The sequence below is a fragment of the Myripristis murdjan genome, chromosome 6, assembly GCF_902150065.1.
Source record: "Myripristis murdjan chromosome 6, fMyrMur1.1, whole genome shotgun sequence".
Lineage (NCBI taxonomy): Eukaryota > Metazoa > Chordata > Actinopteri > Holocentriformes > Holocentridae > Myripristis > Myripristis murdjan.
Genome location: NC_043985.1, coordinates 14219027 through 14234631, shown reverse-complemented (window position 1 = coordinate 14234631; position 15605 = coordinate 14219027). Strand labels below are relative to the sequence as shown.

The 15605-nt window shown below is 41.3% G+C and overlaps 2 protein-coding genes across 2 annotated transcripts; both read left to right on the top strand.

Annotated features, from left to right (window-relative positions):
* Positions 1 to 1980: 1980 nt before the first annotated feature.
* szl (sizzled) lies at positions 1981 to 3599 on the top strand. The gene is made up of 4 exons (XM_030054172.1): positions 1981 to 2261; positions 2430 to 2596; positions 2741 to 2833; positions 2956 to 3599. Exons 1-4 carry the CDS (start codon positions 1981 to 1983, stop codon positions 3264 to 3266), a joined length of 852 nt encoding a protein of 283 aa, XP_029910032.1. The 3' UTR covers positions 3267 to 3599.
* A 1438-nt stretch (positions 3600 to 5037) lies between these two features.
* On the top strand, positions 5038 to 6440 carry LOC115360488 (prolactin-like). The gene is made up of 5 exons (XM_030053419.1): positions 5038 to 5041; positions 5132 to 5307; positions 5411 to 5512; positions 5699 to 5884; positions 6228 to 6440. The coding sequence occupies exons 1-5, from the start codon at positions 5038 to 5040 to the stop codon at positions 6438 to 6440; spliced, it is 681 nt and encodes a 226-aa protein (XP_029909279.1).
* The last annotated feature ends 9165 nt before the right edge of the window (positions 6441 to 15605 follow it).

The window sequence follows — 15605 nt, the reverse complement described above, 5'->3', positions numbered from 1 at the left end:
GCTACCCACACACACATCTGTCTTTGATGTATTCTGCACTCTTTCGGCACAGGCTCCACTCCACATTTTCTGAGCTAGATCCTCATGAGATAGTGAATTGAAATAACTCTTAATCACTTAGTCAGCACAATAAATATAGAGGATTATGTCTTGGTGACATACGTCCAGACACAAGTTGATGACTTGTCTGTGCATGATTTGCTCCTCACAGGAAAATTAAGTTTTTCCATATGCTTAAAATTCAGACAAAGTGGTCTGGCAATATTCTATGTAGGTGGACGGTGTTTTTTAAAAGCTTTATTGAAACCTGGAATCAGACAAAACTGTCTTGACTGTCTCAGGTTTGTTTGACAGACAGGTGCCCAGCCATCCAGCTCATTCCACTCCAGAAGCAGGCAACACATTACCAAGACAAACATGGTGTCTATAGGGCTGGGCAGCTGTTGGCCTAACAGTTGCCCCCTGCTGAGCTACCGGCAGGGGGAGCTTTGTTTAACGTGTGGGTCCCATTGTTCTCCCAAATTGGTCTGTGTCTCTAATTGCCCAGTTAGTCCCCCCTCTCACTGGCTGTACTTGTCTACCCTGGCCAGACCCAGCCTCCAGTCATCAGATCAGGTTGTAAAGGCTTACTTGGCTGGGGCCGATGGAGGGCTCTGGCTGGCTGGCCGTGCGAGTGTAGCCTCCTGTTGGAGACAGGGCTTTAGCTTGGCACGTCTGAAGCCACAGTGACCATCCCAGGCTGGCTGCGATAGGGGAGCTCTGTTTCAGGGAACGTCCCTCTGAAAAGGCCCTCAGGCTCAGACACCAGATACACATCTAAAGGGAGACAGACATCATCCAAACAAATACAACGATTATACTCTATTGCACTGGTATTGTTGCACTTAGACGCCTAAGTGCACGAGAGACAGGGAGAATGAGACATATAATTAGTATTTGTGTTTATACCATTGCTCTGCATTTCAGTACAAGATCTCAGGTCTCTAGTATGTGATGATGGCATCCTGTGCATCTATCATAACAAATTTACATGTAGCTTGACTAATTACAAAAACTACCACCTTCTTAGATATTTTAAGTAGTGTGAGGGACAGATCTTCTACATCTTCTTCGTGTGTATACTGTAAGCAAAGTTGGGATTTCTGTGGCATCACACTGAAATTGCATAAATCCAAACCATATTGGAATTGACAAATTTTATTTTATCTATGGGCCATATGGCTGCTGATACAGAACTTTCTGTGCTGCTTAGTCAGTGGGGCGAGCCATAGATCTGGCTTAATAGTATTTAGCATGTGGATCTGAGTTTGTGTCACTGGCAGATCAAAGCCAGGTGAGCTAGAAGACACTCTGCTTTGCTAATGAGAGCTAGAGCCTCTTCTGAGGAAACCCTCCAATTAGGAAGCAGGGACACATGAAAGAGACTGGCAAAATGGAGGAGACTGCCTGTCTGTCTACACAAACCCCAGAAATACGCTTTCTCCAAAGCTCATGGTAAACTTTGAAAGGTGGATTTTGCAAACTACCGCCCCCTCTGCTTTAGCTCACAAAATTGGTTGTTTCAGGTGACATTTCTGTGAGACACATGTTTTATTTTTCAATTACTGTTCTTGAAGCTAATAGTATGAAGGCATATGGCTTAGCACTTCAGACTCCTATGACTGGGCTACACTGTAATTGAGTGAAAGCTGTGATTGCCCATTGACTCCCCCACCCCCCACACCCACACCCACCCTTCATCTACTTATTGCCCCCTCTCTGTCTGCAGTCATCACAAAACAAGCCGTTGTCTCCAAACACATCGTCTCTGCGTCTTTGATAGGTAGTTGATAACAGACTAACAGGCTCATGGGGCTGGCTGGCTTCTGTATATAAAGGGCAGGACAGCCAGCAGAGAAGCATCTTCCCTCTTGACGGCAACAGCCTCAGCAGACCTGCATCCTTCTTCTTCGTGGAATCTCAAGATTTTGACTCCTCAGAATGGCTGTGTTCTTCACTGCGGCTCTCCTGGCTATGACATGCCCATTAATGGCGTTTGACCTGGGACAGTCCACCCGCTGCGTGCCCATCCCAAACCAGATGAAGGTGTGCCAAGATGTGGGCTACTCTGAAATGCGACTGCCCAACTTTTTGGGTCACAGCAGCCTCGAAAGCGAGGTGGTGCCACGCTCTGAGGACTGGAGGCCTCTACTGCAGACAGGGTGCCACCCCCAGGCCCAGGCCTTCCTCTGCTCCCTCATCGCTCCTGTCTGCCTTGACACGTAAAGAGATTTTGCATTTTTTCTTGTCTTTTTCTTGTTTCCTCTCCACACATTTCTTAAACATTGTCTACCTATTTGAGTTAAATACATTCTCCTTTTTTCTTTAATTATTGCATGACTCTTTGTATCTGCCTCATTCAGTGTCTTACTGTATGTGTCTTCTTTCAGGTTTATCCTGCCATGCCGTAGTCTGTGTGTGGCAGTGAGGGACAGCTGTGCCCCTGTACTTGCTTGCCAAGGTCATGCCTGGCCTGAGGCCCTTGATTGTGACCGCTTTCCAGCTCAGGAAGACATGTGCCTTTCCCCTCAGCCAAAATTCAACCACTTTGTCAAAGGTATGCATTTACCACAGACTGAGATATATTTTTAAAATTGAAATCAACTGCCATAGCATCAACAGATTAGATTACCATGTCTTCCTTTGAGGTTGTCCAATCATTTATTCTACATCAATAACTTATGTTTAATTTCTTTTACAGACTTGCCCAAACCTGCCTGTCAGAACTGCCCTTCTGTGGAAGACTCTCCTGCCATGAAAACGGTGCTGGACGCCTTGTGCCAGCATGACTTTGGTAAGCTCCAGGACTATAAAACCTCTGATATGATGGGGTGCTGAAATATAGAACTGTTTTTGACAGAATTATGTTTACTTGTCCAAGCCATATGATTCACTTTTTGTTCCTCTTCTCCTCAGCTGTGATTGCTAAGCTGTCCCGTCGTCGCCTGCCCATGGGAGAGCCAGAATTTGAGATTGAGGGCCGAGTGGAGTTCATCCGCCAGGGGCCTCTGCTCCCCTATGACACCCAGCACCTTCTCCAACAGTGGCTCCTCATCAATGTCCGCTGTGCCCATGCTCTTGTGCGCCCCGGTCGGGCGCAGCTTTACCTGCTGACTGGTGCTGTGCAGCATGATGGCAGCCTGGCTCTCACCCGCCTCTTCCCTCGGCACAAGAAAGATGTAAACATTGCAGTGGCCACTCGCAAGTGGAAGCACCATAGATGTTGAATGGACTAATGCCAAAATGTAAAACTGGAGCTCTGAATCTGTGTGTGAAGTGCAGAATCACACAAGAAGGAAACTGAGTCAAAATCAAGTGAGGGCTTTGAGGTATCAGACAGTATTTTGGCTTTGGGTTAATGATAATTCATCAAATGCCAAAGCTAAAAGGAAGATAGCTATAATAACTGGAGCTGGACTCACAAATCAGTACCCTCAGTGGCTAACTTGCTGTATCTTATCTCTGCTCTGATAGCACACAGCAATAGAATGCACTCAAATCTGTACATAGTAATAATAATTGTAAATTGATTTTAAGTGTTATTTTGTATAATGATATAGCTATATTTATGAGTGTCATCTGTTTGATTTGGATGTGAAGCAGAAAAAGATGGCAATAAAATATTTCCACTAACCTGAAATAATCTCTGTGCCGTTCTTGAAAAGATAATTTAATGGTACACTGAATAGATTTTGTTTATCATACTAAAGAGCCCAAGACTTGTGCAATCATTCCAATTCATAAAAAGGCAGTGGCATCCTTTACATAGCAAATGGCAAGGGTCTTGCATCAGTTTGTCATTAATTTTATCACAAGGGGGCATTCCAACAGAGAAACAGACTGATGGTTTTCTGCATTAATGTTGTGCTCTTTTGTCTTTTTGCCTTTGCTTGTCTGCCACCACAAGTTTCAGAAAAAAAAAACAACTGTACATCACTAAACATGAATTAAAAAATACAGTCGCATAAAAGGGAAAACCAATCAGTTTTTCTTCATTTTCTTCAAAATTTACTGCTTGAAGATAAGGTTTTGCAGACTTCTAACAAATTGGTAATAAGCAAAAGCTGTCAAAATTGTTCATAATGACTCATAGCTATATTTACAGTTTGTGGTATGTAAAGCTAATGAGAGGGTAACATCACTTTTACATTTGAATTCCCATGTTTTCACTACCAGGCTGATCAGACTTTACAAGGAGGCTTGCTCCCCAGCGAACTCTGTCAGAGGTTTGTTTTTATTTATTTATTTTTATATCATAATGCCCACAGAGCAGATAGACGAAGATATAGTTTCAAATAATTGCATAGTGCTTTCAAAAGATTAATTTTAGAGAGCCCAAAGAATTTCCCATCTGCTGTACAAAAAAAAAAAAAAAGTTGTTTTATGGTATGTGAATTTTCCTTTGGTGAGGCCTGAGTAATGATGAGGTCATTGCATGACTTTGCCTTCAGTCATAAAAAATGTTATCCATGAGGTAATATTAGAGAGTATGAGGAATGCAGATGGAATATCATCAGGATTGATGATTCATGTTGACTTAAAGCTGTATGAATATTGTAAATTCAGCATGTGCCTTCAAATTGTTTCAAGTCTTTCCTTTCAAAGTCTGTCAGTTGTTTTTTCTCGTTAGACTTGGTGGAAGCTAATTTGGACATTCTTTGCTTGACAGAGAAATTCAGAAGTTGATGAACATGTGTTGCTTTGCACTACATGCTATACACTGATGTGCATTGCCTTGAATAGGCAGATTGGTCAGGCCAGTCTACGCAACAAGCTTATGTGTACCCTTTCCGCCTGGGTTGTTTTTGTCTGCTTTGGGGTAATTGCATAAGTAAGGGAAACATGTGACATACAAGTACACATTTTTAATTCTCTACTCAACCCAATTTAATTAGTAACGTCATCATATTACGGGTCTGTCTTGCAACGTATAGCTTTGATGGCAGAAGAGCTCTACCAGACATCTGACATTCACCAGGGGAGGAAGAAGACATGAAAATGGGTAAGGCAGCAAAATGAAAAACTGCAAAATTTCATGTACAGTTTATTTAATGCTATGATATTTGGTGACTAAGAAAGTTTTATTCCACAGTTTGGGTTGCTGTTCTTGCCCTCGTATACCTGGACTTTCCCATCAGGGTTGGCACAGCTGCAATCTGTGCCCATGGACAGGAATGCCATGCTCCCTCTTTGGCAGATCTCTTTGACAGGGTCATACAACAATCCTCAAGAGTGCATGGCATCTCTAGTGAGCTCCACTCTGATTATGTGAGTCCCTACTCCCATCATCCATGCACCTCTGAATTTAGCTATCTATTTTGAAGCTCTGGTCTTGCTGTATCTTCTGATTTCACATGTATTTTATTCACAGGAACAATATTTCTTCCCCAGCAAGAACCACATAGGAAAACGGAAGTGTCACACCTATAGCATACTAACGCCTGCTGACAAAGAGAATGCACAAAGACTAGGAGTGAGCATTAATTAAGTTCACGTTGTGTCTAGTTGTGGCATGGCATGTAGGGGTATGACTGCATGTTCAGCTTTTCTTTTGTCATAAATGATAGCAAGTCTTTTTTCACATGGTAATCAGAACTGAATGTTACTTTACAGCTATGGACTTAAATGGCTCAATCTATTCCTCCACATGCATATCCAGAGAGAGGAGCTGACAGAAGTGATCCTGAGGCTGCTGGGGGCCTGGGGTGACCCTCTGTCACAGCTCCACCGCAGCATGACTCAGGATCAGAACCAAGACTTCAACCACTACAGCTCTAACAAGGCTCTAGAGATGAGCGACATGGTGCACGAGCTGAGGAGTGGAGTGACAAAGGTGGCTGAGAAAGTAAGGGTCCAAATGAGCTCTGGCTGCTCATCTTGTGCATATTTTGTGTTGCTATTTGTCATTTCAATTTCAGGTTAATTAATTTAACTGGTTATATCCATGTATTGAATGTTAGACCATTCACAATATATCACACTGAATGAATATGTTGTGTTTGTTTATTAGTGCATTTATATGTGTGTGTTTGCATAAAATATGTTTATGAAGTACAAAAAGTAGAATTACAGCAACTTCTCATAGTGTGTGATTTTAGGTCTTTATTTCTATGTCAAGTATGGTTTGCCTTTCTCTTGAACTAAAGAATTAATATAATACTTTTCATTCTTTTGATTCACCACCTCAGATGAAGCTACTTGGAGTCATTAGCAACGCTCTGGGTTACATGTCCTCCCCTGAGAGCCTAGCCCCCTCCTCTGTTTCTTCCTCGTATGAAAGAGGAGATTTCAACTCTATTGACCACCATGACCTGCTCTACTGCTTCCGCAGAGACTCCAACAAAGTCAAGAATTACCTCCGTATCCTCAAATGCACCACTCTTCCTGAACTGGACTGTTAGTGGCATAGTTCTAGCAGATATATCTTAGTGTGCTGGCTAACCAGACAAAATGCTTTGTGTCTTATTATTTGCTTGTAGTTGCACTTAAATTGTTTGTGCTGTTCCTACCCTTATGCATTTCATGCATGGCTTGTTGGACATACATAGAGGATTGCATGTCACAGTTGTGATATCATTGTTAAACTGTTTTTCTTTTGAGCATATGATGGTTAAAAAAGAAAGAAAATTAAATAAAGCTTCATTAAAATGTTTCAGAGAATTTTTAGTCGAGTGTAAAATATCCAGATTAATTTCATTTGTAAAAATGATGGCAGGGTTTAATACATCATTAACTTCTAAGTTGTTTTGCTTGGAAGACCCTGATATATTTAGAATAAGCAATATGTAAACCAAAGCTCACTGAAAGATTTTATTTACAGTTGATGGAAAAAATATATACAAAACCCATTGAGTGAAATTTGACTTTAAAAAGCATTTGGATCATAGGTGTGGTGATAGTGTAAAGCTTAGCAAAACCTGAAAGGCTAGAGGGAAAAAAAGATGATACAATAAATGAAGTGATATTCTGTCTTTTGGCTTAATCCAATTACAACAGAAGAGTGGAAATCTTGCCTAGAAAGTCGTGTCAGTGTAATAATGATGAAATTGCTTTGTGAAGCAAGTGAATCAAAATAAGATGATTGGCTGAGCAGTTGAACCAAATTACACATAATATGCAACAAATTGGCTGAGCAGTTCAACCAAATTACAGATATTATGCAACAAAATGTGATGCACTGAAAAATGTGATGATTATAAATGTTAGTCTTTACAGGGCATGCATGCCATTTACCCATTGTTGACCCTGCTCTCAGTCTTTTGGCAGATTAGGGATTTACAGGGGATTTGATAGATATGAGAAATTCCTTCACGACTTCCCACTGTTGAAAACTCCTCCTGTGTCCCTGCCATTCTTCTGCGATGGTGATCTGCCTGATTCTGCGTTGGGGAGATTTGTTGATGGTCCTTCCTCTTCCTGTGAGAGACCCTGGGCCATGAGCTCGTCCATTGGGGAGCGATTGTTGTGAACCTCTTTCTCCTTGCAGTTCCTCCACTTCATTCTGCGGTTTTGGAACCAGATCTTCACCTAGCAGTCGGATAGTGCATAGCCATTAAAAGTAAATTGGGTGATATTTGCCAGTGTAATTCTTTTTTTTTTCAACTAATAATGATCCAGATAATGGTAAGAGCATTCAAGATGTTTCTGCCTCTTCACATTCATATAGTCACACACATTCATGCCTGGAAGCTGCCCATGCAGTGCAACAACAGTCCTCAACTGCTGGTCACTGAACAGATCCACTAAAGCAATATAAAGTCAAGTGCCTGTTTTGAGGGCCGCAGTTGTTGAGGCAGGGCAGCTTTTTTGTCATACAATTACTTTTCTGTTTTCCCAGCTGGTCCCACCATTCAAATTTGCAACTCTGATTACAAACCTGATTATCTAACCTTTGGGTTATGAAATCAAATATGTCTAACAGCCAAGTGCAGCACATGTGCACATGTGATAAATACAGGATGATACCCTGTTCATGCCTAGTTTTTGGATCAGAGATCAATTTTGCAGAAAACTAGTGTGCTCATTAATGCTCATTGGATTACCTGTGATTCCTTGAGACTGAGATCAGCTGCCAGTTTGTTCCTGTCTGTTTTGCTGATGTACTTCTGTCTCCGAAATGTTCTCTCAAGCTCCTTGCGTTGCTCCTCAGAGAACACTGCCCTCCTTAGGATGCCTCTGCGAGATTTAGGACTTGTATCTGCAGACCACATTGGAATATTTGCGCCATCTGATTGATTGGAGGAGGAGGGAGAGGGGGGCATTTGTCAATCTTTGTAACGTAGCCACCTTGAGAACATCTTCAGTGAGTCTGAAATGTTTTATGGGTCACTGATTTTAATTGTCAGTGACACACTGTTGCTTTTCTGGCCAATGTGCATCTTTAGGCACAATGTCACAGTCAGGAACAGCACACTATCTCAATTTAAAAATGGATGAGAGGGTGCAATAAGTAAGCAGTAGAGTACAGAGGTGGTATGTAGTGAACTGAGATGGAAAAACGTGATTAATAGCTAAGATGTTGTGAGGGAGGATCATTTTTCAAAGGGTTCTTCTAGGGCATTTTCACCTGAGAGCAAAAAAAAAGGTACCAAATCTCTTACCTTTTCATTTGTAGATTGCTTTTTTGACACACTCACTTTATCACTCACTTTCCACTTATGCTTTTTTTCTATCCAATTTAACAAACAGGGGGTGACTAAAGAGAGCATAGAAAGCCATTTCATCTGAGGAAAAAGGGATTTGGTGAACTGTGAGGGGCAATCCCACGCTGCCTCACTCACAGGTGCATGCACAACAAAAGTCAAGTGGAACAATTTATCCAGTCCATTCAACATTGCCTTTTTAATCTGTACGACAAATCTGCACATAGACCACCTCTAGGGAGCGCGTAACAGGTTTGGACATGCTCCTCACTGCTCTATTGGAAGTCAATGGCTTCCACTTAAACGGCCGATTACCAGGTCACTCCCGGGCAACGTGTGTGTCTGCCCTAGTGGGCCGACTATAGAACCCTGTGGAACCCCAACAATAGAGCTGTTAAATGGAAATGCCACTACTCACTGACTCAGTGCTCTAACACTAAATCTTTTCACTTGCAGGTATGAAGCCAGTCTGTATGTGAAGATGAGCTCGAATAAGTCTATAAAAGTCACTTTCATTGAATGCTTTATGTCCCAGTCAAGAGGTCTCCAATGGGAAGGAATGAGAGTTGAAGGACAGGAGAAAGGAGGGGGGTTGGTGAACCAACCTCTTTAGCCACACAATAGCCAAGGGGTTGTTCCTGGTCCAGCCCACTTCTGCAGAGAAATGGGTGGGTTTTTTGTGTTCAATGGAGTTCATTGCTGCAGTGAAAAATTGCAGCAGGGTCGCGTGTGGATGGTGGAGTGAAAGTGCCGATTGGTCACGGCCAGGCATGGCATTGTTGTGTTGCTGGGCACTGTGGGAAAGTGTCAACCCACTAAGAGGGCTCAAGGCACCCAGGGGATGAGGGCTTTCTGATTCATGCTATTTTCCACCACACTTGACAGGCATCATCAGATGCAGCAACTAACTACCTCCAGTGGCTCTGATAGAATGTCAGTCCAATAGTCTTAAAGTTGCAGACTGTTAGGCCCAAATTATGTACATGAAAATGATACTTAGTGCCCTATAATGACTTAACATTTATGTTTTCAGATTTCATCCACTGTGAAATTCAAACTAAAAACTATTGGGATTCAGAGCCAACTTTTTTGTTGTTTTAAATATGCTGAGCTTTGAAACAATCTGCCTTATTCAGCACTAAGAATCTACACCTGTTAATTATAATCTTAATCTGACAGAAGACAAGATGTTTATTAGCTCTGCATATTTGCACTAATGAAAGTGTGTATCTGCAAGTACAAAATAGGGGGCCCCAGGGGCTCATAAAAGCCCTGCAACCCACCCCTCTTCCCCATCCTAAACAGCCGTGAGTGGTCATGAATAGTGCTGTGCAGAGTTGAGCGGAGAATTAACTCTTTGGCATAGCATTGGTAATTAGCTGTGGAGAGCATGGGAGACCCTGCTGCTAATGCTTAGAGAGTAGCTGAAGCATTGCTGATGAGGCATAAAACACTCACTGGAGAAGACAGGAGGGGGGCTGGACCCACCGCAGCATGCCAGCAGATACTGAGGGCTCTGCAGGAAAACACTGCTGAACACACCTGCAGAGAGAGAGACAGGGAGAGACACTGTTGAATATAATCATGCGATAGCCAGGTGTGGTGGGTGTAATCCACAGGGACCTGTATTTGTATCACTACCAACTTCTGAGGGCATTTTTAATGCTATGTTGTCTAACTAATTATTAATTTTTGTATACATATAGTGTAATGTAAATATTTTTACAGCAGTAGAAAGCTTTAAATGATGATGCATAAAGCAGTGATTTCAAAGCAAATTTCTGATGATCATTTTCACCATGTTTCAGGCTTAACTACTTGTCAAAGAGAAACAAATAATTTACTAAATCACTTGGAGAATATTTGGCGTAATGAGACTTGAAGAGTCACTAATTATGAGTGTGCGAGAAATCTCATCTATAGAGCGTGGAATAGTCTGTCGTATTTTCTTCTCAAAAACAGCGCGTAAATCATGTTCCAAATTTGGCATTTACAAAGCTGTTATCAAATATGATATATCACAAACTGAAAAGTGTTTATAGTATTCGTAGATTGAATAATATAATTTGTTACAGGAGGTTAGAGGTTTTTTTCTTTGAGACACCAGGATAGATGAACCAAAGTTTTGCACACTAAAGTTGCACAAAACATAATTTAATTAACTGTTTTATTTAAATATATAGTTTGTTTTGTTGTAAAATCAGAATTGACAGTTATATTGTGCTTTGTTCAATAAAACAGAATTTAAAACTCCAATTAATTGGAATTTGCAAAGGCAAAGCTAAAAGTTAAAAAAATATTCCAGTGTTTATTAGTCTTCATTGTGAATTAATGTCAGTATATAAGTTAAAATACTCATCATAACTCTTGTTCATTACTTGGATCAGCCTTAGCTATTAGCTATTATATACTAGCCCTACAGAAAGATGAGCAGAATCTGTCATATTAAGCTTAAGGACCTACTAATAAGTTTCCATATGAAATACTGAAAGGTTGAAGTTAAAAAATAAATAAATAAATAATATATATATATATATATATATATATATATATATATATATATATATATATATATATATATATATATATATATATTTGCAAAACTCACAACAATTACTCTATAAATTTAATAATAATTGTTTTACTCTCAATAGCAATGACAATAATAAATGCTCACTCAACAGTTATGTGCCCTAACAGAAACTTTTGTCCTTGTGTTCAGGTGTAATTTTATGGATTGTACACAAAAAACAATCCTCCCTTTCAACAGTCCTCCCTGTCTCAGTGATGAGATTGTGGTTTATTTCAAATCAGCTGAAAAAAAGAAAAATCAGCTGTCACATTTATTCAGAGAACATAGAACAACCCTCACTCTCAACACTACGTCCGTAGTGTTCTTCAAGGATGTGCTCACACACCTAAAACCCTCAACAAGATGCTGATATTAGATGTATGTGTAAAAAAATTCACATTTTTCATAATGTTTTACCTGTGTGTGGCGGAAGCGGTCCACCCAAGTCTTTCACCTGGTGAGAGTGTGGACCCTGACCCTGGCTCTGGCTCTCATAGGCTCCATGCTGTGGGCCCCAGGTTCTCCTAGGGGGTCCACATGGTGCTCGCCTCGCATGTCCACCTGCCCTGCCCTCTGCGAGGGCCGAAGATGTCTGTGACTGCAGCAGATTATCAATAAGAAAACTCTTCCCGGAGCTCCCGAAGCCCGGTAAAGCAGGAGGAGACCCAGCCATATTCCTCTTCTTCATGCAGCTCTGGACTGAAACCATCCTGTTCACACACTGACCCAAACACTTCAACTCCCTCTCCAGCAGTCACAGCTCAGTGACACTAAATTCTCTCTTAATCCCTCCTTGAGTGACCAGGCCAACTTCATTAAAGTATGGAGAAAACAAAAGTGCTCTCCTCTTCCTCTTTTGGGTCTGCACTTTGCTACAGGGCTGTGTCGTGATTGGCTGAGAGGCTCTAATGTGTTTCTCAATTCAGATAAGGCCGGGGTCCTTTCTGGAGTGGCAGAAGGTGGGTCCGGCTCATTCATTATGTCAACTAGCCTATTAAATGATAGACACCAGAGACAATGAACTGCTGGCCAAAGTTTAACATGCACCAAACAGTCTTCTCCAGTAGTAAATAGTTTTCTCTTTTCTCCAGCCTCCGTCAGTGCTCCATTGTGCCTTGTAGAAACCCCGGGCTATCAAATGCTTAGCAATTCATTTACATTGTGCTTATTTCTGTTTTCAGTTAAGACACGTCAACCCTCTGTAAAGGTTGTTTTGATTGTGAAATGATTCAAGACGGAATCAAGTTGGAGAGTAAATGAACACAGGCTGGAAAATATATATGATAATCAAATCAGGGCATGTAGAAGATGCTTTTTGTGTACAAAATGTAAAAAGCCAGTAACAAAGATCTTTTCATCTTTGTTTAAAAATGAGACACCTACAATCTCCTGCAACATGCCTTAAAACTCATATTTTTCTGATATAATTAGGATTTTTTAATCTATTTGATATAAACACTTCATAAAGTTTTCAGACCGTTTACATTTTATTTAAATAAACCTTTCAATAAATTCATCTCTAGATGCAGCAGTGCCTCAGTATTCACTCACAGACTTGTCAGGTTTAACAAGCGTTGTGGTGAGTGAATGCAGAAGTGAGATGCAGCATGTGTCCTGACTACATTTTGTCACACCATGTCTGTAGAAAACAGATCTTAATACAGCATGATGGGATTATTGTATATGCAGAATCACCACGTCACGGACAAGATGCGTGCACAGCCATAAACATAAAAGACATTTGTCATAGCCCTTTGGCTCGTTCAATTTGGCAACCCTTTCCCTGTTTTGTTACCCAGGCATCCAGTCAAAACATTCGCTATATCTAAAAGCCAAAAGATATTACTGTATATTTCTCAGCCAGACAAAGCATAACTATGACTGTTGTTACTTGAAAAATATTACAGTATTTCTCACACACAGGCACACACACACACTCACATACACACACACTGACAGGCCTATGCACGTGAAGTTTTGGGATAAACAAGTCCAATGAAAGGCTCGTGTAACCTTTCACACCACAATGACTGTTCCAGCTAATGATCCTCAACATCATAATAGAAAGACCAATGAGAGGGGGGAAAGACCCGGAGTTCAAGAACAGTAAACAGGCATGTCCACACTGGTCGGGGGGACTGGGGGTGTAGATACCTCATGCTGAGCATGGAAATTGGCCCAGACAGCTCGGCCTATTGTGTGATGGCCAGGGAGCCAAAGGTTGCTTGTAATCAAATTTGAGGTTTTATTCCACAGACTGGTGGAGAAGGCATGGCGCTGCGTTGCATGATGAGTGTTAGCGAGTCTGTGTGTGCTATCTACCTTTGTGCAGTGAATGTGTGCTTACATGCTCTACATAGCCCAGTGGCTGTGACAGTGCCCCAAGGCTTTTTGTCTGGTGGAGGGAGAGTCATTTGTTTATGACAGAGAGAAATCCAGAGGGGGCCACAGTCTGCTCTGTGGTGCCATTATTCACTATATTTGCTTATAATCCTGATATACACAGAGCATGTGGCTTCATATTTTTTTTCAGGTAATAACTGAGGACCATTCATTTATTTTATTCATGTATTCATTTAGTCTTTTCCCTCACAGCCTTTCAGCAGTGAATGTCAAAACTCTGTGGAAAATCTGTGGCCGCCTCAAAATGAGGGACACTCTAAAGAACTTCATATTTTCTTGTTAACATAAATCATGTTCATTTTGGAGGGAAACGGTTCTTGATCTAACAAGACTTTGTGCACGTTTTTAAAAGCATAGCTAAGAGGATATCATCATTAAGATTCACCACTTTGTAATTAGCGAGATTCCAATAGAGCTCTCCAGGAGAGGGAGGTATAATTAGGCTATTCTCAAAAGGTAAGTCTTGGAAACACCCTGAAAGCAAGTTCATGTGAATTTATTTGATGTCCCTCTCTCTTTTTACAAATGGAGGGAAAAAACAGGGGTCCCTTCATTCAGAGTCCTCACAATGGCCCTGTTGAAAACTAGCACTCTGCAGACCAGCTGAGATCCCTTTCTCCCTCTTTTTTACCCCCACCAAAGCTCTTAAAAAGATACCGGACCATTGCACATGCAATTGATATTCCACCACTCGAACTTAATATCATGAATGGAGGGCCAGACTCTATGAATCAGGAAGACAATGCGTTTAGCTTAGCAGCAAACTGGCACTTTGTGTGCGGTGTCTGTGCCCCAGTGGAGGAAGTTTCTAATGTGGGGCTCACAATTGTGTGTCTATAGAGTTCTAATGAGCTTCTGTATGCTGAATGAATGGCCAAGGCCCATTCAGTGTGAGGGCTCAATGAGCCAGCTCACTGCACACACTCACAATGGGGTCTGGAGGAGTGGGAGTGGCTGCATGGAGCCACTGCACTGCTTAGACAGTCGATAAAGATCCACAGGAGAGAGAGATCAAAATATAATCATGTGCCTATGAAGAAAACAAATATGTCAAAGTGAGGTTCTTTGAACATTTTGTAATCAGCAGTGAATGTGTGAGTTTTTAAAGAATCGTGATGCAACAAACAGAGTTCAAGAGAGGCCCGTTAGTTGGGGCATGAATTACAGGAGCATTGTTCACAAACCCTGCAAGTGCTGCAAGGGAACAGTGTAAAAAAATATGACAATGTGCAAAAAATTACACTGGCAAAGTGGTCCCAAGTGCAGGCTCAGAGACGCAAAGATAAATGCTTGACAGGATAGTTTCTGAACTTACATTTTACATCTACAGTGTCAATACCTCTGTGACACACACGTGTCTCGGTGAAGACTGTACATCATAGAGCTCGACAAAGATTACAACTCCACCACACACAAAGACACACATAACATAATGTATAGAGGACAGAACCTGGACCTCTGAGCGATGGGACGGGGTAAAATTGTCTGTTGAGTCACCCTTTTGTTTGTTTGTTTGTTTGCTTCTTTCTTTCTTTCTTTCTTTCTTTCTTTCTTTCTTTCTTTCTTTCTTTCTTTCTCTCTTTCTTTCTTGTAGTTTCTTGTTGGTGGTGGACACTATTTTCTTGTCCTTCTCCCATGTATGAACATGGTAATGCTCCCATACACATTGCTAAAGAAATTCCCCAGGGATTACATGGACACCAGATTGAAGTAAAACATGCTTCCATGGCCCCCCTAATCACCGTATCCAAACATCATTGAACCCTAATTGGCAGTTCCGGAGTGTGAAGCCGATTTCCACCGTCTTTTCCCTTCAAAGGATTGACAAAAAGTTGCCCTATCTATTATTAGGTTCTTGGTGTTCATATATTAGGTGTTTTATTTTGTCCAACCAATGTAACAACACAACATTATCTGTGTTTCAGGCCATCAGGCAATTAGCGCTGCAG